Source organism: Silurus meridionalis, chromosome 26 (assembly GCF_014805685.1).
Source record: "Silurus meridionalis isolate SWU-2019-XX chromosome 26, ASM1480568v1, whole genome shotgun sequence".
NCBI classification, from domain to species: Eukaryota; Metazoa; Chordata; class Actinopteri; order Siluriformes; family Siluridae; genus Silurus; species Silurus meridionalis.
In genome coordinates, this window is record NC_060909.1 from 6,496,758 (window position 1) to 6,519,737 (window position 22,980).

Sequence of the window (22,980 nt, forward strand, 5' to 3'; positions counted from 1 at the left end):
CCAGCCAATAAGTATCTACCTGTTATCATATCTGAGTTAATAAAGGAGAGAAAATACATGAAAATACAAATCAAAAAACAATGTTGAGTTCATGATGAAGCAGACACATTTACTTTAAAGTCCATCTTATTTAATGACCAGATACATGTCAAACTGTCCATTTTGAGGAACTGACCAATGCCCAGTTTCTCATAATCACGTACGCTGGTTTCACTATGTGAGCGGAGACGGTTTCTGCGGTTCCTCCTGCAGTTAGTGAGAGAAAGTACAAACAGATATAGAGAGAAAATTACGAACTTAATAAATTAATTCGAATCCATAACACACACACACACACACACACACACACACACACACACACACACACACACACACACACAAACATGGCTTGAGTTTCCATATAGTCCCTTTTTCCCAAATAGAAAATATCCCAGAACCGTCAGTTTGTGTCTTCGTGGATACATTTCTGCAGGATGAGAGGAGAAACATATCTGAACATAGTAACAGGAAACCAAATACTGCAAATGAGCTAGCTAAAACTATAACCATTACAGCACAAGAAGTACTTTATTATCAATTTCTGAATTATTTCTGGCTTTTTACTACAAATCCAGTTTCAAATGTCAGGTGGTGGAGTCCAGGGGCCAGAAACAATACCAATGTATATGTGTGTCACGTATATACGTATATATAAGCGAGAACAAACAGAATTGCAGGCAAGATCTTTAATTTAATAAGAAGACAAATAATCTGAAACTTTGCCTAATGTTTTAGATTATCTGTCTGCTTAATTTGATAGTAATTTGATACTAACTAATAAAAATGTTAACACAGAACACCTGTGAACTGACACGTGAACATAAGGACCAATAAACAGACGGTGTGAAGACAATAATGAATTAAAACGACATGTGAGACACCGAACCAAAACAAAGGCATGTAAAAGATAAAACAAAAACAAAGTGTACAACAGCTTGAGGGGCCTCACCATGGGCCTCTGAACTGAGCATGGCCGGAGGGGCTTCCCTTGATCCCCAGATTACCTTGGTTTAGGAGAAGCTCCGCCCACTGGCGATCCGTGCAGGAGAGCTTGGAAAACATGAATATTAGCCACATTAGCTTAAGATCCATTAGCCTGAGATCCTCATCTGATTTGGGTTCCAATTATTCTTTAAAATAGATTTGACTCTAGAAAAAAAAATCTACCGGGATGTAACACACCATCATTAAATGCTGGTGAAAAAGTCCAATGCGTGAATTCGAAAGAGTCCGGCTTGGACATGGCGTTTAACTTAGCAACGTAGCATCCCTTTTCCGGCACAGTAATCTGTCACGTATATACGCTTTTTTCATAGACATATAACACATCAATGCTATTAAAAAATTTACATTTTTTCCAGTATTTCTGAAGCATGAGAAAAGTTGAAATGGTGAGGGTGAACACAGAAAAGGCTTTTCCTTAGTGACAAGACTTTATTTTATTTATTGGAAATTTAATGATAGGGTCGTCTCCACAATATTTAAACTAGAATATAAAAAGCCAAAAATATATATGACACGTGTAAGCTTTCGCAATTTCTTAACATATCATTTTCTAACTAGTCAAACTATCAACATTTTATGTAAATTAATATTTTTTGTTCCCCATGTAGATAATAAACCACTGATATCAGTTGATAAATAGTTTTATTTTGGTCCAGAAATCTGCAGATCCTCAGTTTAGCTGTTTACATGGATCTCTTTCCTGGACCAAGATGGCGGACATGTTGGCGTATCACAGTAACGAACCGAAGCGACTAATGAGGCGTCTATGTGTTTTATACTTTATGTCTTTAACTCTATGCGAGAGCAGTTGCAAGTGCAAGAAAGAGCTTTCATTTAATAAACGGCGATACACGTGGAAACGTGGCCGCTCGGTAAAAAAATATATTTTTTTATTAATTAATTAATTAATTAATATCATAAATAAATAAATAAATAAATAAATAAATAAACGTCACTAATAGACGAGTTACTTGCGACACGGCAATCAAACAAAGTGGTATTTATACACACACTGATTAACAGGGAAACACAGAACACCTGTGAACTGACAAGTGGACAGAAGGACCAATGACGAGACGGTGTGGAGACGCGACATGAATCTATCAAAACACGTGAAATGTGTTAGGACTCGTTAGGAATATCACGCTACGCGCTGCCACATGATTAATTTTTTTCAAAGAAACTGTTATCATCAACGCCCCCTAGAGGACAGAACCCACTACAATCATGTTACATGAACAGTAAAGCATTATTATTATTATTATTATTATTATTATTATTATTATTAAAAATAGAGACCGATAGGTATAATGCTTTACTGTTCATTTAACATAATAAGTTCACCCCTTACCCCTCCTGCCTTATTATTATTATTATTAGTAGTAGTAGTAGTAGTAGCAGTAGTAGTAGTAGTAGTAGTAGCAGTAATAGTAGTACATCTGCTTTTCTGCATGTTTTTCTTACAGTTTTTCAGATAAAGAAAACCAACCACCTTTAACATATTTAGTCTGATGAAGTCTGATGAAGTGTATTCAGAATTTGAAATATTCATCCTTTCTCCTGTTACACTCATTTTTTCCCATCACTCTTTCTCTCATTCACTTAAATTGGATTTTTAATTGAGCTTGATTTGTATTGTCCAGCTACAACCAACAAGCTATATAACAAAACATGGTCTAAACTGGAGATAGCAGACAGAATTGCACAGACAGCTTGCACTCACCCTTCTCCATTCATTAATTTCACTGGGAAAAAAAGCTAAAGTGGGTGACTCCTTAGCCTCTGTCGGTATTTGGTGTCTGAAGTCACTCTTTAAATTTGTTTTTATCTAAAGCTCATACGGTTTTACCGGTAAACACAATTCCAGTTTTCCTTACGCTGCTCATCCTTTCTGAATTAACTAATAAATACAAAATGTATTTTGTATATATAGATGCTTTGTAATTTTTTGTATTTAATTTAAATAGAGCACTCTATATAGAAAAAAATATTTGAGAGGACTTTCAAAAGACTTGTCTAATAAGGGACTTGACCGGCAATAATACAGAATATAAAATAAAATGGGAAATAATTTCAAATGTAGTATGTACTGCAAACCAGCCTCTAGATGTCAGCAAAGAACACCTAGTCATGTATCATTCCACAGGGTTCCAGGCGTGACCCTAAACTGTAGAGTGGCATATTCCCCAGTGTCTGTGTGGGTTCTTCACCTCTCAAATCTTTTAGTTTATGTGTACTTATGTGTATATGGTGTGTAGCATCCCAGACCAGCAATCCAATCATCCCAGAACAGCAATCCCAGCAATTACATTTTTTTTCTGCCATTATAAAACTTCTGTGACATTTTTTATTATAAAGGCATTAACATTACAAATATTTGAACATCATTAAATACACATAAAAAAGCCTTTTACATACCAATAGTAATGATATATACACTGTATGTAATATCTCTCATCACTGATATATATATATATATATATACTCACAAACCACACTCATGTCTACCTCCTGACTTTCTACGTATAGCTCACAAAAAGTGTGAGGCCTGAGATGATAAGCAGCGTCAGACATATACCTGTGAAAATACTTATATAAATATACACACAATTTGCATAATTCAAATAAATTACTTTTAATACTACCCGATGAAAGAAATACTCCAAAGTTTTCAACCTAATCTCACACTAATACAACTGTAGTTCATGTGCAATTACAAAACACTTTACTGCAAATAACCTCCTCTTATAATTAAAGTCTAAGCGCAGCTGAACATGTAAAATATGGGCCTATGTAATGTGAATGTAAATGTAAAATAATGTAAGAATATAAAGTTCACACTCAGACAGAAGCTCTTTTCATAAATATAGTGAGGAGTCTTTGCTGTTCCTGTATGTGATCTAATCAGATGGAAACGGAGGCATGCTCACCAATACATATATAAATAATTTGTTTAGGAAAGCAGTGTGTGTTATATTAAAAGCAACTGGCTCTAGACTTCTGTTATAAGCAAGATTTTAAGTAATCTGGTGTATTTGAGTAATATGGGTATATAATTTGAGTAATATGGTGAGTTTATGCCCTAGCACCTCTATGCTGAAACAGCTGGCCCTTGAGGAAGACATTTAACCCTCTCTGCTCGAGGGGAGCTGTATCCTGGCTGACCCTGTGCTCTGTCCCCAGCCTCCTTGCAGGCTGGGATACGTGAAGAAAGAATTTAACTGTGCTGTAATGTACTGTATATGTGACAGATAAAAGATTCTTTCTTACTATTGTTTTTTTTCTTCTCACACTGAACAAAAGTCCCAATTCTTGCTCAGGCTTGCACCGGTAATTAAGATTAGGTTGAAAATCTTAGATTATTCCTTCACTTTTCCGAAAAGGCTCAAAGCCATTGTGCATTTTCTTATGCTCTAAGCCAAAACGTTTTTTTTTTTTTTTATAACCGTTGACAAACGTTTTTTGACATAACCCTCCATTATATCAGTTCCAAACTTCCAGTGGGGACTCAGAGAGCTTGAGTTTGTGGTTTCAGTTCTTCTTTGCTGCACTGGACCTTTTTCTGGTTGCTTTTCCTCGAACAGGACTGTAAAAAAGAGGATAACTGAAGAAGCAGATTATGCCCAGACTAATAACAATGGACAGCATAGTTGCTCCGTGAGTCCCTCTAAAGGTAATTTCAGGAGCGTGAACACGCAGCCATGGCCGTCTCACAGCCATGTCCATCTGTATGGCCTGCATTTGAAAGTGTGTGGCAATGACCCCACACACGTGGAACAGCTGGTGGCTGTGGCCTGTAAAGGAACAATGAGAAGGAGTTTTCAGTGACTCATGACCTTGACTTTGATGTTTGCAGCAGCAGAATGACAGCAAACCTATAGATGTATACTGTGTATACTGTGTATAGATCTTTTCTAAACGTATGACCACTGGCACATTTTGCGTAATGAGGCATTGGCAGTCATATGACTGATTTGTTGGGTTCATTTGTACCTAATGAGCTGAGACTGAAAATATGCTTAATCTAGTCACCTTTTAAAAGGCATTGATTCAAAGCTAAGGTCATTATAGGATTCTATTTTACGTTTTAAAACAAAACACTCTACACACTGACATGTTATGTCTCTTCTAATGTACCCTAATGTACTGGATGTTGGTGAATACAGTACAGTATGTGTTTTTTTTATAATTATTTATTTACTTTTTAAAGCTTATGTCTGTTAAAGTCTGGTGTGACTGCCACTTAACTCCTAATCCCACAGTTCCTCTTTATTTTTACCAACCAATGAAACAGATCAACCTTTCTGTTTTGCATTGAATCGAAAAGCTGTGCTTCACAAGCTCACATAAATAAACGAATATACGCGTGTTTCACATTACGCGTTTATTTACACTTTTGAGCTTTTTTTTTTTTTTTTTTTTTTTCTTTTCAGGGAAAGTGAAATATATTCACATTTAGTTTGACTGCTGTTTTATCCAACACGGAACAGCACTTTTTTTTTTACGTTTTCCATATTATGTAATGTAACAATCTGTAATGTTTTGTATATTACGTGTCCGATCACCCGAAAAGTGTTCAATAACTTCATTTAAAAGCTCCACCCTGGGGCCTCAAAGTCTGTATCTTGGCTCCCCGTCTCATACAGCTTAGAGGACACATTTAAAAACAAAGTTTGACTGAATGTTCCCAGTTGAGGCTAGGCCAGGCTCTGCAATGAGTTTCCATTCCACATCAAGTCTTCACTGAATTTTTATTATTTTAATTCATGTTTATGACTAATGTATACTAACTAACAATACTAACTCATGTTAGTATGCATTTGTATATCTTATAGCTACTTGTGTTACAATATAAGGTAGAGAATAAAGGTTTGATCCTTTAAGCTTTCTTACTTTAAAAATGTTTCCTGACTTCATACCATTTTGCATTAAACAGCACACACATGCTACACACCCTGCTGCTGGACGGTTGTGCAAACACGCAGAGCAGGTTTGGGAGTGACCAATCACAGCTTACCTATTAGGTCGAAACGTCCAGGTGCCAGCCTTTCGGGCAGATGTGTGGCAAACAAAAAACCTGTGAGGAAAGCCAGGAATATGTGATAAACGTGGAGAGAGTTTGCTTCATTTGCAGTGCAGCCTTCTCCCACACACAGAAAGATCTAGATAAAGAAAGAAAATGAACACAGGTTTGTATTGCTATCAAATGCTGCTGTTTGATTTGCAAACTGAAGGTCTGATTCAGAAATGGTTTAGTAAACAGTTGGTATTGTGTACACATCCAGAGCTAAATAAAGAAGACCATGATTTTTTTTGGTTCATAATTCAGTTCTTTCAAATCATTTTTCTGTGTATTCAGCCTTTTATTTTGGGATAGTTTTATTATCAAAGAAAACAGCCACTTTTCCTTTTCCACATTTACTCGACAATAGGCTACTGAACAAAGAATTATAATCATGATGGTTTCTCCAATTCTGGCTCATCAGCTTTAAAAGAAGTGGCGATATTTTACACCTGATGTTTGCATGAGCTCCTGAAAAACTAAACTTCAAAAACATGTAGGACCACTTGCAAATCTCTTATCAGCAAGCGGAAGTAAAGCTTCAGGATGTATGCTTCATCATACATAGACAACTATAAAGGTAAGGAAATACTTGGTAGAAATCTTTCTAAAAGAAATCCTAATCCAACGTTAGCAAACAAATGCAAACAATGCTACTGGAGTTACAACACCAAGCTATTTTAAAACATTAACAGCATTTGGCACCCTTATCCAGAGCAACTTACAATTATATAACTATGGACCTTGCGCAAGGGCCCAGAAGCGGCAGCTTGGTGGTGCTGGGATTTGAACTCGCAACCTTCCAGTCAGAAGTCCAACACCTTAACCACTAAGGCTAACATATGCTTTCTACAAGACATCTAAAACAATCCATTTGCATTTTTCGCCACTCATGCTGCATCATAAGACAATAACAGACAAGAAGGATAATGGTATGTCATTTGCTTTCTTCTTTGTACTTTAACGCCTATACATCGATTATTGCTGTGATTGACAGATATATTGCTGAATGTTTGGCCTGTAGATACAGATTACTCACATTCTTAAGATTTATTTGAAAAAACATATAAGTAAAATATTGCTATTCTTATTATTCATATATTACAATAAAATATGTATATATTATAATAATCTATATTATTATTGTGTGTTGTGTAAACTAGGATAGAAACCGGCATGCCCTTATTTTGCCAACAATTGCTTATAGGCTATGCTTCAACACTCACACAAAAAGGCCTGATTTCTCCCTGATGTCTTAACCGCATCCATATTTGTTCGCAAGAGTTAATCATGATAGTGGCAAACGAATAAATAAGAATTAAAGTGAAGTTTAACTTCCAAGCCATCATGCATATAGTGAAAATGCTCCTTTTGGTATCTTTTAGTTGAACCCATGCCAGGAATGCATAAATCTTTCACAACAGTCTAATTTTGCCTTTATCATTCTGTACCTCTTGGCAGACATATGCAACAGCTTGTTTTTTCTCTCTGCTCTATTAGATAACTCTTTTTTCCTGTATGCATATTTAATGAGAAAACTAAGAATATTCCAAAGCGTTATTGTTGTATTTGTGTGTGGGTGTGCATACGGTTAGAGACTCACCCTATAGAAGAGAGGAATGTTGTCGAACAGGTAGGGGTAGGAGAAGGCTAAAATACGCAGAACCTTGCCAAATCTGGGTCTCTTGCATTCTGCAAACCTGGGCATCAGATAAAGAGAAATTTAAAGGTGTGGTTTAAAGAGAGTTGGAACTGACAAAAGGGTGCGTTACGGAAACCGAACAGACAACATTGATTCATTAACAATGTTTTGCTGTGAATTTACCAGTCATTTAAACCGGAAAATCTTTTCATTTAAGCTTTAAGTTGGATTCAGTCAGCACTGCTTAATTACATATATTGTAAAACCACTTCATCTGTATTGTTGATTAGAAAGCAGACTATGTACATGCATGAAATAAGCCAAATGATAGAGAACAGCCAAGAAAGCAAAGGTTCGTTAAAGAAAAAAAGGCCACCTTGAAGCACAGTAAAAAAATAATAATAATAACAATAATATTTGTGCTTAGTAATTAAGCTGATTCTTGGATGACTGATGGTATATTTGTATTATTCTTGTTTGAAGAACAAATAATGCAGCAATTGTCATATTGCCAGTTTCAGATTGCAGCAATGATGCCAGAATCAATGATTACAACTAAAGTTATAGAAGCTGATCTGTTTAAACATTGATTAAGGACTAAATTATACAAAATATAGGTGAAATCTTCAATCAGCTATATGGCATTGTGTGTCTTGTAGAAACCATTAATCAAGGTGAAAATAGAGTAACATGTTGATGTTTTAAATAAATATATATATATACAAAATATTATTTAGACACCCTAAAGCAATCATGCTAATTAAAGATTAAATATGCAGGGTGGATTTTTCCTTAACAGGTCATGTACACAGTAGCAAAAATAACCAAATAAAGCTTTTACCTGTTCTCAGTGTCAGTGTTATAGTGTGGAGGGAACCCAAGCCTTAGCAGAAGAAAGGAAGTAAGAGAAGCATTTAGCTATAAGCGGTTAGTAGCACTTACACATTGCACTGCAAAACCAATTTGCGGCACAAGAAATCTTCTTTTTAACATTGTTTATTGTACACACTATGTATGGACAAAAGTTTGTGGACACCTGAGCATAAGATACGTATGCGCTTTTTGAACATTTCATTCCACATTTAGTCTCCATTTGCTGTCATAATAACCTAATACCTCTTCTGGGAAGATGTTCCACTAGATTTTGGAGTGTGTTTGAGGAGATTTGTGCTCACATGGGTGTTAGTAAAGTCAGGTACTGAAGTAGGGTGAGGAGGCCTGCGGTGCAGTATGAACTGATCTCTATAGCAGTCCAAACAAGATCTTTCACTCCAGTCTATGTAAACCATATCTTCATGGAGGTTTCTTTGTGTACAAAGGCACTGATATGTTGGCTCTTCTAGCTCAAATCAGAGGAAAATGTAAAGCTACTGCATCCAAAGATGGTTGTATACCTCCAACTATATGGTAAAAGTTTGAAAGAACCACATATGGATGAGCCAGTCATTCCCAATACTTTTTTCCCCATATAGTGTATATTTTAAAATAACCACTATAGATTTATGTGAACTGTGTTTTTGTTACTGGTATTGTGTTGCAAGGAATCTGGATAATGGAAAGTATGTTATTTTTATTTCCTTTGGTATGTCAGATTTTCAACTGTATGTCAAGTGTCACAAATTAAACAGACTCATAACTTTTACTGAGGTCAAATATCATAGCATTGATCATATTGGATGCCCTTGTTATTACCTGGAGTAACAGGCCATGGCAGTGGAAATCACAGAGTTGAAAACCGCCACAGGAACATAATATATATGAAAGGTACTGTTCACCCATGTGTCTGGCATAACATATTCAGAGTAGGCAAGAGCTGAACCTAAACACAGACAGAAAGACTCACTGTTAAAGGCATAGAATTTACATTTCGTATTTACCATAGAGGACATTCCTTTTATAAAAGAAATCCAAAGCTTGACTTTTTATCATGGCAGTGATTGTACTGTACACGCATTCATGTGTCAGTATGAGTGTCTGTATGCTTCAGCCATACCCAAGCTATATAGACTGAGTGCTCCATAATCAAAGAAGTAGCAGATATGGCGGGAACGTGTGGACATTGTGCTGAATGTGTGAGCACAGCTGGATGCCAGCGGGTACATGCAACAGGAAAACAGGAAGATCAACAGCGGCCATGTGTATGCATCGGTCCAAACATACTGCATAAAGACCACTGACAAGAGCGTGTACAGAAAATACCTGAGAAAGATGAAAAGAAAGAGAGAGAGAGAGAGAGTGACAGAGAGAGAGAGAGAGAGAGAGAGAGAGAGAGAGAGAGAGAGAAACAGAGTATTTGTTACTCCAAAAGTATTGGAATGTAAATACAAATTTTGTTTTTGCTAAGCATTAAGGGCATATGAGTTGGAAATTAAAAGATAGATACAAGACAATAGATCAGAATGTCAGCTTTCATTTTCTGACATATAAGCAGATGGTTTAAACTACTCAAAACATGGCACCCTTTTGTGACAGATCACTTAATAATTACATGAGTGAAATTATAGTATCGTCTTAAAAAGTAATTTAGTCATTTATGTAGTCCAGGTGTAAGTATGGACAATTGTGTAAGGGAATGTTAAAAAGAAAGCACAATCCACATTCTTCCTTATACATAGGCTTGTGATGAGAGTAATGCTGTCATCCCCAACCAGTGAGAATGGACAAATTTCATTATAATTCTCACAACCACAGGGTAAATAAATCAAACAAAAAGATTATATAAATTATATTTCATGTAAACTCCTACTGTTGCCTGAGTGATCTATAAAGTAGATTGTCTGTTTTTGTGCTCTTGAGTTTTTATTTGTAGTTTGTAACAAAATAATGTTTCACATCTCTGGTTTAACAGTTACAAATAATCCTTTACAATAACCCAAGCATGCAGCAACTGCCATAATATTTAACTCTGAAAAAAAATTCAGCTTTGCATTAGTCACACATTGAAAGATGAAAATTATGTCTGAGACAATGCTTGAGATCATCACAGGAATGAGAGAAGTGATGGGGCCGATATAGGAACCATGGTAGTGTTTCCGTATCAGTTAGCACAGTGTACAGTGTTAATAATCTGCCACAGAAAAAGCCAGAGAAAAGCTTAACAATTAAGAGATTGTGTTTTATAAAACACTTTAACATGCCTAGACATGTTAGTGATGAATTGGTTATTATGAGACACAAGCACACACAGAAATCAGAGCTGTCTAATCAGCCTTGTATGATTGCACGAACAGGATTGTGTTTGCATGTTGCTATAGGTAAAGTCTATAAAGTCTGAAGTTACACAAGAGAGCTGGGAGAAGAGCATTGTGAAAGGGAAATGTTTGGAAGGGCAAACACAATCAGCCTGGAGCAAGTCTACATTTAACAAACGCTCCTGACGACAATGTGTCAATGAATAATTTGTTTTAAACTACTTCTGGTGGATTGAAAGAATCCAGGCATGAAAGTGGCCATGTGTCTGAAGGTTATTCACACATTTCTTTTTTTTTTTTTAACAGAGTGTGTTTTTGCAAGTAAATACTGACCTTACAGACCCAACACACAGACACATACAGCATATTGATATCATTATCAATAATACATTTTTGTATTAATGGTTTTGTATTATTATATTTTAATTATGTAGCTAGTCTGGGTGACTCAGTATTATTTCAGTTTTAAATAATACTCCATAATAATAATAACATTATTATATTATCCATCATTATTATAGATAGAAAGTAACAATTCTTTTGTCCTTCTTTTTTTTTAAATAATTTTTAAAATCTGTAATTTTACTTAAGTGTGTTTTGTTTGAAGCATTGTGCTTAATTTAAAATCACATTCTTATTACTGAGTAAAAAAATATATAAAAAAATTAGTTCGATTTTATGTTAGATTTATCAATTAGATTTTATGTAAATCAAAGGGTGGTGTTAAGCATCATGATTCGTCCTCACGGCAGTCAATTGAAGAGGGGAGTTGATGTCACTCCAAAAAGTGACTCATGGCTGCTGTGGTTAACTTGTACAGGTGTGAATATGGCTAACCAGCATCAGCTGGCAAATGTCAAACAATCACTGCTAATTAAAAATGTGTATACTGTTAGTGGCTGACAGATGCTGTGAATATACACAAAATCCTAAATCAAAATTCATGTCACCCATTAAAAAAATGTTCAATAACGTGAATGTTTGACATTCTCCAGCAATTCTCTAACAACTGCTCAATGACCTCTGCTATTTTATCTAGTTACAGTGCATTAAAGTATTCAGACCCACTTTATTTCTTGTTGCTAATACCACAGTTGGGTAAAAATTTTTTTTTTTGCAATCTACACTTAATACCCTATAATTGACAAAGTGAAAACATAATTTTTGGAATGGCTGTAAATTTTGCAAAAAAAAAAGAAAGAAAGAAAGAAAGAAAGAAAGAAAGAAAGAAAGAAAGAAAGAAAGAAAGAAAGAAATATCACGTACATATATGTAAAATTTCTGTAACTTAAAAAATAAGTCCTATTGATAGTGTGGATATATAAAAAACAATGCTTGGGATATGCTACGTCCTCTTTCTTTTTCATATTAAACATGCGATATATAAACACAGTCTTACGCCATTTCTTGATGTCGTTACAAGCTTTAATCTAATGATTATTGTTCATGGACACGAATTTCCCTCTTTTTTCACTTAGCACCTTAGAACCTCTGTCTGGTTCCATCTACATTTTTATTAGAGAATAAGGCAGAAAATATACGGTTAAGGTTAGGTTAAGGGTTAGGGTTATACTTATAATAAATGTGTGTGTCTCTAATTATTGCAGTCTCCTAAATTAACCAGGAGAATATATTTACTGCATTTTGACTGGAATGGTTTATAATAGCGAGTAGCTTACAGAATATAAAGCAATAAAAACAAGAATAAAATCTCCTGCTTAAATGTTGAGTAATAGTGCTTGAAGATTAAAAAATCAATAACAAAGGGAAAAAAACAGTACAGCATCTGTGGTATCCAGTGGCAGAAAGAACTCTTTAGCTGAGCCAAAAAGACCTCCTATTGAAATACATTACATAGAAAGTCGTCCTCAGTGACACAAATTAAGAGGGAATTTCTAGTCTATGATCACAAATAAATATATTACATTTCTTGACCATATCACGAAATGCAGTAACACTGGGCTGGATGTACAGCTTAATAAACTTTTCAGAAAGTTTTTCAGAACAACTTATGTATTATAGTTAATGTTTCCCCATTGAAGTTTTTACTGTGATGTGTGTTAATAGCAATTAAATAATATGTAGTATTCTGTGGTTCACTGGATACTAATTTTCCATACTACTACTGTAATTAAACTACAACATAATAATTACATTTGAAAGTTTTCTGTTCATTACAAACTGTTATTATTTGAATTTATTCTATGCTTCTTTGAAATAATTTGTGAGACAAATACAGTGTGGTTTATATCAAAACCTCTGTAAGCAATGATAGACATCATTAAATAAATACCAAAATATCATTGCATCTGACATTGTCCAATCCGTACACTGAAATGTTATTAGGTAGGCTGTTTTTGACTAATGTCAATAAATATTGTACAATTTTGGACTATTCCAGATGGTTAAGGGATGATGTATAACAATCAAAGTGATTTCTTGGTCATGGTTCCTAAATGATAGTCCTATATTGCACTATGAGAGGGGTTCAAAGACAGCCAGTGTCATGGTCTTGCGACCAAAGATAGACTGTGTCAGAAATTCCACAACTTGTTTCTATTGACTAGCTGATAAAAATGCAATATAATTGCATCATAGCCTGTCATAACCATCAATAGGTGTCATTACTGTAATTCTACATACATCAAAACGAGGTTTATTGGAGCCACAGCGTGAATAATAATAATCTTATAAAATTTGTTGAAATCACAGTCTGTAGAAGACAAATAACACAGCTAAAACATCACCTGTAAGAGATTGTCATCACTCCCAGGTCTATTACGCTATTACACCATGAGTCAGGTTATCTAGCAGGCTAATATCGTCTTTTAAACTAAGCTAAGATAGGCTAGGCTACTAAATTGTGTAAACTGTTATTCCAGATCACTAGCAAGCTCTGCAATATTAGAGTACATACTAAATAGATCAAATATTAATGCATAAACAACTAACAATTAGTAGGGGAAGTAAAACTCTCAACATGCTGAAAGATCCAGGTTGGTTTGACCAGCTACCACCTACCAAAACACTAAGCTAATTAAACAAGTAGAACGCCTTTGCTTTCATTTCCAGCGTCCATCTTATTATTAATACATTTTTTTTGTTCAGTATTCTACTTTACTTTCCTGAGATTTTCTACCAAAAAACCTAAAATAATTCTGTCTGTATTGTGACTTTGGGTAACTCAAAAACTGGTTCGGTTTCCAAACACTTACTGGTGTACCAGTTTGACTAGCTTGGTCTGGATAGCTGCCAAAACAGAGACCTATCTGATCAAACTGGTAAACATCTTTAGACTTTTCTTTACAGCTAATCAACTAGCATTTTGCTAACTATAACTTATTTTAAATAATATTATCTAGTAGGTTTGATAACAAGCTAACTATTATGTTGTGTGATAGCTTAGTTTGCTATTTCAATTTAGAAGCAAATGGTGTTCCATTGTATTTGTAAACACTGACAATAAATACATGTTTATTTTCTGAGTAAGTATCTAAAAATGCACATTTTCACTTTATTTTACTGCACAATCTTTATAAATATTAATTTCTTAAATGGAGGTCTTTGTGTAATGATTGTGAAAAATGGCACATACAAGGTAAACAGGTGATGTGATCTTATAGGAGTGTCTTGCTTGGAACTGAGAATGTTTTCATATTTTAATTAACTTGTTTCTAAAGCAGAGGTAATAAATATGAAGAAGTAAACAGAATAGTGCTCGATAATTATATATGATTAATCAGGTTAATGTTTTAACACGATATTCAAATGTTCTAACTAAGATTTATATATTTATTTATATATAGATTTTAAAACAAATGTGTCGCTGTATGTTGAAATTGATATGATACTGAAATATACGGCATAATTCTGATACTGTACAGCCATGTATATTTAATTGCACTACATAAACAGACAAAACTATTTTACATGAACTAGTATGAATTTCAAGTTAAGGGCGTGTTTTCTTGGACTTTCTAAGGTTAAGAATTGCAAATTGCTACTTTAAATCGAATGCATCATTTGCTCAAACAATTACTAGTACTGTCCCATATAACAAGAAGAACAAACCAAGGGAAAGCAAATATTAATGTGGTGGTATTACATAGTGCAAAAATACTAAAGTCCTGCTACTGTTTTTGCCCTTTCACTATTTTTTTAAGTCTGTACCAATAAAATAAATAAATAAATAAATAAACAAACAAATAAATAAATTGCATCATTTTTCTGTTGTGTTATGTATTGCCCTGCTTTTGCTTCACTATATGCTTACACTAAACCTCCATACAAGATCAGATATATTAACAATATATTTATATATATATATATATATATATATATATATATATATATATATATATATATATATATATATATGCTAATGGCCAAGAAATCAATAATTCCAAAATGCCTTCCTACCACAAAACCCTGGCACACAACAGGAAAGTAAAACTGCCTGGGCCATTTTAGAGCTTTATTATTCCCAGAGCCCTGAAGGATGAGATGTGATAGAAGCCGCTGGCACTCATGACATGTTTACTACTGGTGGAAGACCTGGGGGAATGTAATGCTAGGAGCCCATTAGTAGACACAGGAGAAGTGTGCAATGTCTCCAGGAGGGCTTAGACTCTCTGGAAACTCTCAGGAGAAATGAGTTTCTACTCACTATCTATTCACTATCAATTTAAACTCAGACACTAGTCACCAAACATGACAAACTGTCACTCGTGCTGATTCTAAGTTTGTGGAATTAAAAGGCATGTGTTGCAAAATAAATGTCTGGTTTATAAAAGTTAATGAATTATATACTTTTGTGGATTGTATATTTAGTAAAGAGAGCATGTGTTTGCATGTGTGTTTGTATGTTCTTGTGTTTGTGTGTGTGTGAGAGTGTGTGTTTAGCCTTTTACCAGGTAGGTAAGAAGTGTGTCCAAACATTGAGAGTCTCATTGGTGAGCTGGAACAGGCTAAGGATGCAGTCGGTAGCAGAACTCCGAGGATGACGATACCCAGAAATAATAGAGTCCTCCTGGAAGGCCTGCAAAGCACACACGCTTCCCTTAAAATCACAGCAACCATCACAGAACATTTTATATTTATACCCTTTTTTGTTTCAAATATAAATTTAGGTTTGATATGCAAACCCAATACATGTGTAATGGGATTTAATTTTACAGACAAATCTTCATTAAAGCATTTGGTCAGATGGAAAATGGTCAAATTTGTAGTTCTAATGTTTTTCTATACAGTCTCACTGAACACTTTTCTAGGAACGCTAACATACTAATTCTAAGTGAAACAATAATTTATTCCCAAAACATAGATTCTTGGAATGGATTCCACAATATGTTAGAAACATTTCAACAAACAAACTTTAAGGCTCTGGTGCATGTCGACATGTTTGCATCACACAGTTTCTGCGGAATTTTTTCAGGTGCATGTTCATGCTGGGCATCTTCTATCTTACACACTCCAAAGGTGTTCTATAGAATTTATAACCAATGACTGGGAAGAATGCTGAAGAGCTCATGGCCATATCCTGAAACCAGGTTGAGACACTACGTTTGTTTTGTGATTTAGCGCACGATCATGCTTTAGGTAGCCATTAGAAGATAGTAAATTGTGGTTATATAAGCATTTACTAATATGTAAACTAAATGTTACTTTATTATGAACTAATAATGAGATAAGGCATATACTAATCAAGAACTAACTTTAACTATACCATGAATTACATGGATTCATGTGTAAACAACGGCTAATTTAAATACATGTAGTACATGTTTTTAATTAATGTATTAAATAAGCACTTAAGGTAAAGCTAAATTATTAATTATTAAAAGTGCACTATTTAAAATACATGACAACACCATTGTTTGGTGCTGAATTATTCTCCTCATGAAACCCACAAGGGCACAATAATAAACATCTGTTTTCACCTGATTATTCATACCTTTCTCATCAAATCTACCCACTGTGAGTGGTTACAGTGGCCTGGGCTCCAAGGCACTGCTGCATTGTTCTCATGGGTGAAGTACCACACTAACTTGATCAGTACTGACACAATAAACCAAACCACAGAATTTGCCACAGTAAAGCAGGAGAAAACCATCATCTGTAGGCAAAAGCTGATTTGTAGTTTGGAAAGTAACGTCTGCTTCATAAATACGTTAGTGATTGACTGAAGATAATTGAATGAACAGTTCGTCATTATTCGTCGAAAAACTTCATAACATGCTTTTGTAAAGAAAATTGTCTGTTGTTTGTGTTTATTCTGCAGCAAGATAAAACACAGCACCAAGATATACCGACTCGCAACTTTAATCTTTCTATTATTACAGTTCAATCACCGTTTCTGCCACAGACAAATAAATATGACACAACATATGCACTCAATCAGAAATTTCAATTATTACAGGCTATAAACTATCACACTCAGATCTTGAGAGATCTTTCAGTGAGTGCTTTATTATGATGGTAGGATCAATTGGCATGTAAAAGCATTAAGCATATAGCTAAAGGATTAACTGTAACATGTAAATGTGTGCCCTGCATGCCTCATTAAAGTAATAAATACTTGGGTTTTTTTTTTTTGGTTAGATTCGATTAGTTGTGGAATGTTCCAGTAACATACAGTATGTATTTTTTTTCCCAAATCAGTCAATGTTTAACAAAAACCATTTAACAATTAACTTCAATCAATCATCTATATTCCTTGGTAAGAATTTTTAAATCAATTTCATTTCAGAATTCTTTCAGGTACTAAAACGGCAAAATATATACGATGTCCAGAAACACCTGACAGGAATGTGTTCCATTAGAAGACACACCACCTAAATGTTTAGGAGCATCTTGCACACAAAAAATATTTCATTATTTACGAGGAACTAATTTTACAGTATAATTTGTATTGTAATATTCTGAATGATGTCTGATTAAATTAAATTCATTTTAATTAATACATTGATTTTTGATTTGAATATTTTGATTTTATATTTTCTTAACAGGGTAAAATGTTCGAATCTGTTGAAAAATAGCTTAAAATTGAAGCCCAGGCAAATAAATTATTGTTACAACTTTGTATTTCTTATAAATTTCATACATTTTTTGAGGATCCATGGACACCCATGGAAGCCCGATTTCCTATGTGAAGGGGCACAACTGTATACCCTATGACCTGGACCAGACACATTTTAACTCCCACCTTTTTTATGCCCATGCTACAGTGACCTGCGATTTCCCTGAGTTAATGTTGAACATTTTAGTGTATCTGAAATCATCCCCATTCTCAGGGCTATGTTTAAACAATCACTCACATCTGAACCGAGGTTTATTTTGTTCTGCTTGGAAAAATACACTATAGCATTTGTCTACTGAAGGTCATGCAGATTATTTAATACCATGTTCAAAGATTTCAATGCCAAAATGAAATCTAATATCTTGTTCGTTTCCAGGAAAGAATTGTAGTGGAAATAGATAAATGAAAGGACTTACTTTAGGTACTTGGTGTACACTGAAGACAGGAGGCAGTTTGACTACACTCAACATGTTCTACAGGTTTCTGGCTGCTGGTGCCACCGCCACAGGTTACTGAGTTTAAGTGTAGAAAAAGACCAAGGTCTGGAAGACCAAGTTCAGCCTGGCCTGCCTTTTAACCCCACCCATTCTTAAAGCACACACCTTCTCGCACACATTCAGCCATTCAGGAAACTATCTTGTAATCCGAATTGGCAATCTAAAGATGCCTAATTAGCCCACACACACCACACACCACACACACACTCAAAAATATATGACTGCTTAGACTAATGCTGGGTAATATGACATTGGAAAATGACTGCAAGGATGCATTGTCTTGTCCTGTCTAATACTCACAAGTCTGTACTAAAAATAATAAAAATGATCTACATTTTTGACTTATCAAAGTTTTTAAGTGCATTAAACGTAAGTAGCCGATTTTTACAAAGATAGATTGCTTTACTTTCCCTCATTGTACTTGTTTAGGTATTCAATAACAGTTGCAAAATTCAACTAAATATAAGCACATAATTTTTATTCTACAATATTATAATAATGTCACAGAACAGATGGAGTTTCTTTACTCTCATGGGGGCAGGAGCAGGTTTTAGATGAGGGAGTGGGATGAAACTCATAGGACAATAAAACATCACGTTCATTAACATGAGAATGTACAGAGAATGCGCTTGTGTGGAGCACTTCTGTGTTTCTGTTATTGGTTTTCAGGAGCTGCTTTCTCCTAGTCAAGGACACTGTGCTTTCAAAATCTTATAAAATATCGTAACCTTTGCTATAAATGAGGGACAGTAAATCGTTAAGGCTTTCAAAACATTTTTCAAATATGATGTTATTTTTGTGGATTCTGGTGGATCTCTTTTACCCATTTTAATATGTATTGTGAAAATGTGCTCAGTTTTCTTCTATGTTCATCTTTATCTTAGTCTGGATTCAGAACCTACATCATCCTTTGACACCTATGTGCACCCGCTCTCTAACACACACCTAGGGGCAAGTTAGAGTACCACTTACAGGTGCAAGTCTTTGGGAGGTGGAATGAAACCAGAACACCTAGAGAAATCATATTTGGCCACTCCTACTTTACAAACATGATACACTTTCTCACTTTGGCCTAAATAGTTGTAACTGCAAAAACACTGGCAGCTTTCTTACAACAAACCTGAAAAGTTATTTTTTCCTTCTCAAGTTCACCTGGTCTTCATGCTCCCTCAGCTGACCTGGCCGTTTAAAGGGCTGTGGCCTTATCAGTTTCACTCAGCCCACAGAGAGTGATGTAAGAATAGAGGGTGTGAATGAAGAAAATGAATGACAGTTGAAAAGTAAACAAATCATTTACTTTTCTAGCGACTCACTCTCTCTCTCTCTCTCTCTCTCTCTCTCTCTCTCTCACACACACACACACACACACACACGTTCGTGCGGCACGTGCTTTCTGTGCTGATTCAAACACTGGGAATGCAACACATGGGTCATGTTACTGTAGAGATGTGTTATCTATATATTCATGCAAGCAAACCAGAAGAACGTATAATACATAAAATCTTCCATTGGCTGATTTTTTGTTTGTTTGTTTGTGTATCCTGAAAGACAACACATACTGTACATTGGGATAAATGTAAAATGTGTGCCAAAATGATTGAAGTAAAAGGGCACAGAGTAGTGTGTCATATAACCGGAGTGCTTTTATTTATAATTACAATATTAAATTAGGGTGATAAGTGGAGCCTCAATGAACATCGGAGGGCATGTTTAATCATGCATAGCAATTACTTTTTACATTACATTCATTCCTGTATTTTTTTTAATGATTAGGAAATATGGTCGGGCCTAAAAACCTAAACATATATATATATATATATATATATATATATAAAACATTTTCATTTATTGAGGCTTTAATATTTTTTTAAACATGCAGCTTGTTTTGTTTTATACAGCATGTACTGCATCACAGTTTGTGACTTTTTGTCATTTGTACTCTTTTTATTTTTCTCAGTTTCTCACTAATAGTCTCTCTCAGCTCTTAGTTCTTGGCACCTCATTCACACCTCCTGTTCACAAGCATAGTGACAAAGGCTTTAATTAACATAAAGCTGCAAAACTGAGTTTGATTTGCTAGTAGATAATTAAACTTTTATTCAGAAAAACAAACACCTGGATTCAACTTCAGTGACAAAATAGTGAAAATGTACAGTAGAAGTAAACAGGTGACGGTTTCACAGGTGTAAGAGCAGGTGCACATTCCTAATGTAATTAACAATATAACCACACGATGTCAGTGTTCTCAAACACAACCATACAGAGTTTCTTTCTGTGACAATGTTTTTGATACATAGTTTAGTTACAATAGTTTGTGTAGTAATTGAAATGAAATGAGCTCATTTAAAAGCTCAATATCGTATTAAATCTACATCTGGATTATTGAAATGCTCTGGAATAATGTTTTAACGTCTCCAATACAGAAACCCCCAGTGAATCCATGCATCCATCCTTTCATCCATTCATCTATTGTTCATTCATTAAACAATGTTAGGACTTTATTCATATATAGTACATGCACACACATTATTTTAAAAAATAGTATGCATACTTATTTAAATTTGCACTTTGCTTTTAAATATTTTAAGTATTACTAAAGATCATACATTTTCAATTTTCTTTTTTAATTATTTTTTTCTAGCATATGATTTGTACTTTCATGTTTCTCCATTCAAAGACATCCAAGTGTGAATTTGTTACAATCTATTTAGTTCTTTAAAGCTACTTTGAGACAAAGTCCATTGTTAAAAGTGCTATACAAATAAATAAAATGTAATTAAATGAGTTGTAGTATTAATTTTTAGTATGTATACAAATTTTGTAAGCATACATACTGATTTTGCAGAAAATATTTTAGTATGTATAATTATTTAGTATTGTGTAATCTGTATACATCACATGAACAACGGTATTGGATCACCTGACTTTTCCAGCCATAGGTTCCTCCCCAAACTGTTACCACAAAGTTGGAGGCATACAATTCTATAGCATGTCTTTCTGATGCAGTAGCATAAAATGTTTCTTTAAATTAAGAGACCCAAACTTGTTCGGAAAGACAATGCCCCTGTGCACAAAGCCAGCACAATCCAAAATCTAGTGGAACATCTTCCCAGAAAAGTGGAGAGCATTATAACAGGAAATGGGAACTACATGTGGAATGCGATGTTAAAAAAAGTACACACACATTTTATTTACACTGTCTGATAACATTTAAACATTAACGTTTATACAATCCTTTTCTAATGAGGACAAATTATAAAGCTGACTGATATGCAAGTCATTGTATTTTCCACACTAACCACAAGATGGCGATGATTTCAAATGAACCACAGCGTCAAAGGCGAACACAGACTGTCAAAATTAAACCTAAAAAAATATTTTGTAAGAAAAAAAAAAATAGGCTTAATTTTGCTATTAAGCCTACACAGAAACTCTTTCAGACAACAAGTATCTCGTAACAATGACCTTTTAGTTCAAGTGTTCATCGAGCAAATATTTAAGTGAAAGGTGGGCCTCACTTTAAATCTCCAAACCCATAAAACTGTCTGAATAGTGTGTGTGCAGCAGCCCAAAGCACTCGAACCCAAATAAAGCAGGGTGGTGCTGTGAGCAAATATTTGAGAAACAGTTTCATGTCAGTGAGGCATTGATTTCCTAAACACACACACACACACACCTTTCTTCCTTAGTGGAGCAACCCAAGCTGAGCTGGACAGCAGGAAACACCAAGCCTAAAGGATCACACAGCTGTTGTCACTCATGCAAAGAGATGTGAAATCAAGTCAAGCCACCTTATTTGTCCCCTCCTTTCACACTCACAATGAACAAGTATCTTTGGACAAAATAAAACAAGTGATCCAATCAAATATTTACTATGCAATTATCTGTAGAGAATTATAATGACTGATTTAAGCAACTTTTACTTTGTTATTCACTTCAATTCTAAATGGGTTAAAGAACTGATTCAGAAATACATTATATATACAGATGTCCTGAAACAGACGTCAGCACATGATTATGCTTGTATGCTGTGGGCTTACAGTTTCCCTACACCGAATATTAGAAAACTAAACTTGTTCCAGCATGACAACCCTCCTGTACACAGATTAAACTCTATAGGAAAAATTGTGTTAATATTTTAACCCTAAAATCCAGTAAAAAAAACCTACCCAGAAGTGTATATTTTATAATATGTGTAATGGTCATAGAGTCATTGAGTGTAAATTCATGTTTGTAAACAGTTTTTGTACATTCTTGATATTAGAGAGCTTTGTAAATTTTTGGAAATGTGCTCTTTTCTACTTTTACACTAATGCTTTCACATAGAAGACATGAAAAAAATCCACAGTGTCTTAGACATTTACAAAACAATACTACTGTGTTTGACTTTTCATCAATAGTATAATAGAAATTCTGTAATTTTATAAAATACAAAAAAAGTAAATCTCTCCTATTTCTACTTATAA

The 22,980-nt window shown here is 34.5% G+C and overlaps 1 protein-coding gene across 3 annotated transcripts; it reads right to left on the bottom strand.

Moving 5' to 3' along the window:
• Positions 1-3,377: 3,377 nt before the first annotated feature.
• paqr5b (progestin and adipoQ receptor family member Vb) lies at positions 3,378-22,263 on the bottom strand. 3 transcript variants are annotated; one of them, XM_046841045.1, is made up of 8 exons: positions 22,191-22,263; positions 15,850-15,977; positions 9,742-9,947; positions 9,441-9,567; positions 8,590-8,631; positions 7,710-7,806; positions 6,062-6,206; positions 3,378-4,838 (listed from the first exon to the last, which is right to left on the bottom strand). In XM_046841045.1, the coding sequence occupies exons 3-8, from the start codon at positions 9,911-9,913 to the stop codon at positions 4,576-4,578; spliced, it is 846 nt and encodes a 281-aa protein (XP_046697001.1). In that variant the 5' UTR covers positions 9,914-9,947; positions 15,850-15,977; positions 22,191-22,263; the 3' UTR covers positions 3,378-4,575. The 3 variants fall into 3 exon arrangements, with proteins under 3 accessions (XP_046697001.1, XP_046696999.1, XP_046697000.1); XM_046841043.1 differs by lacking the exon at positions 22,191-22,263 and adding an exon at positions 18,434-18,540; XM_046841044.1 differs by lacking the exons at positions 8,590-8,631; positions 22,191-22,263 and adding an exon at positions 18,434-18,540.
• Positions 22,264-22,980: the final 717 nt, after the last annotated feature.

Bases quoted from the DNA above. Each gene is read 5' to 3' on its own strand.
- paqr5b (XM_046841043.1), bottom strand. From the start codon at position 18,487: ATGTTGAGTGTAGTCAAACTGCCTCCTGTCTTCAGTGTACACCAAGTA. The intron at 15,978-18,433 runs GTAAGTCCTTTC...TGTGCTTTGCAG, and splicing joins GTGTACACCAAGTACCTAAA to GCCTTCCAGGAGGACTCTAT. The intron at 6,207-7,709 runs GTGAGTCTCTAA...TTCTTTATCTAG, and splicing joins ACATTCCTCTCTTCTATAGG to ATCTTTCTGTGTGTGGGAGA.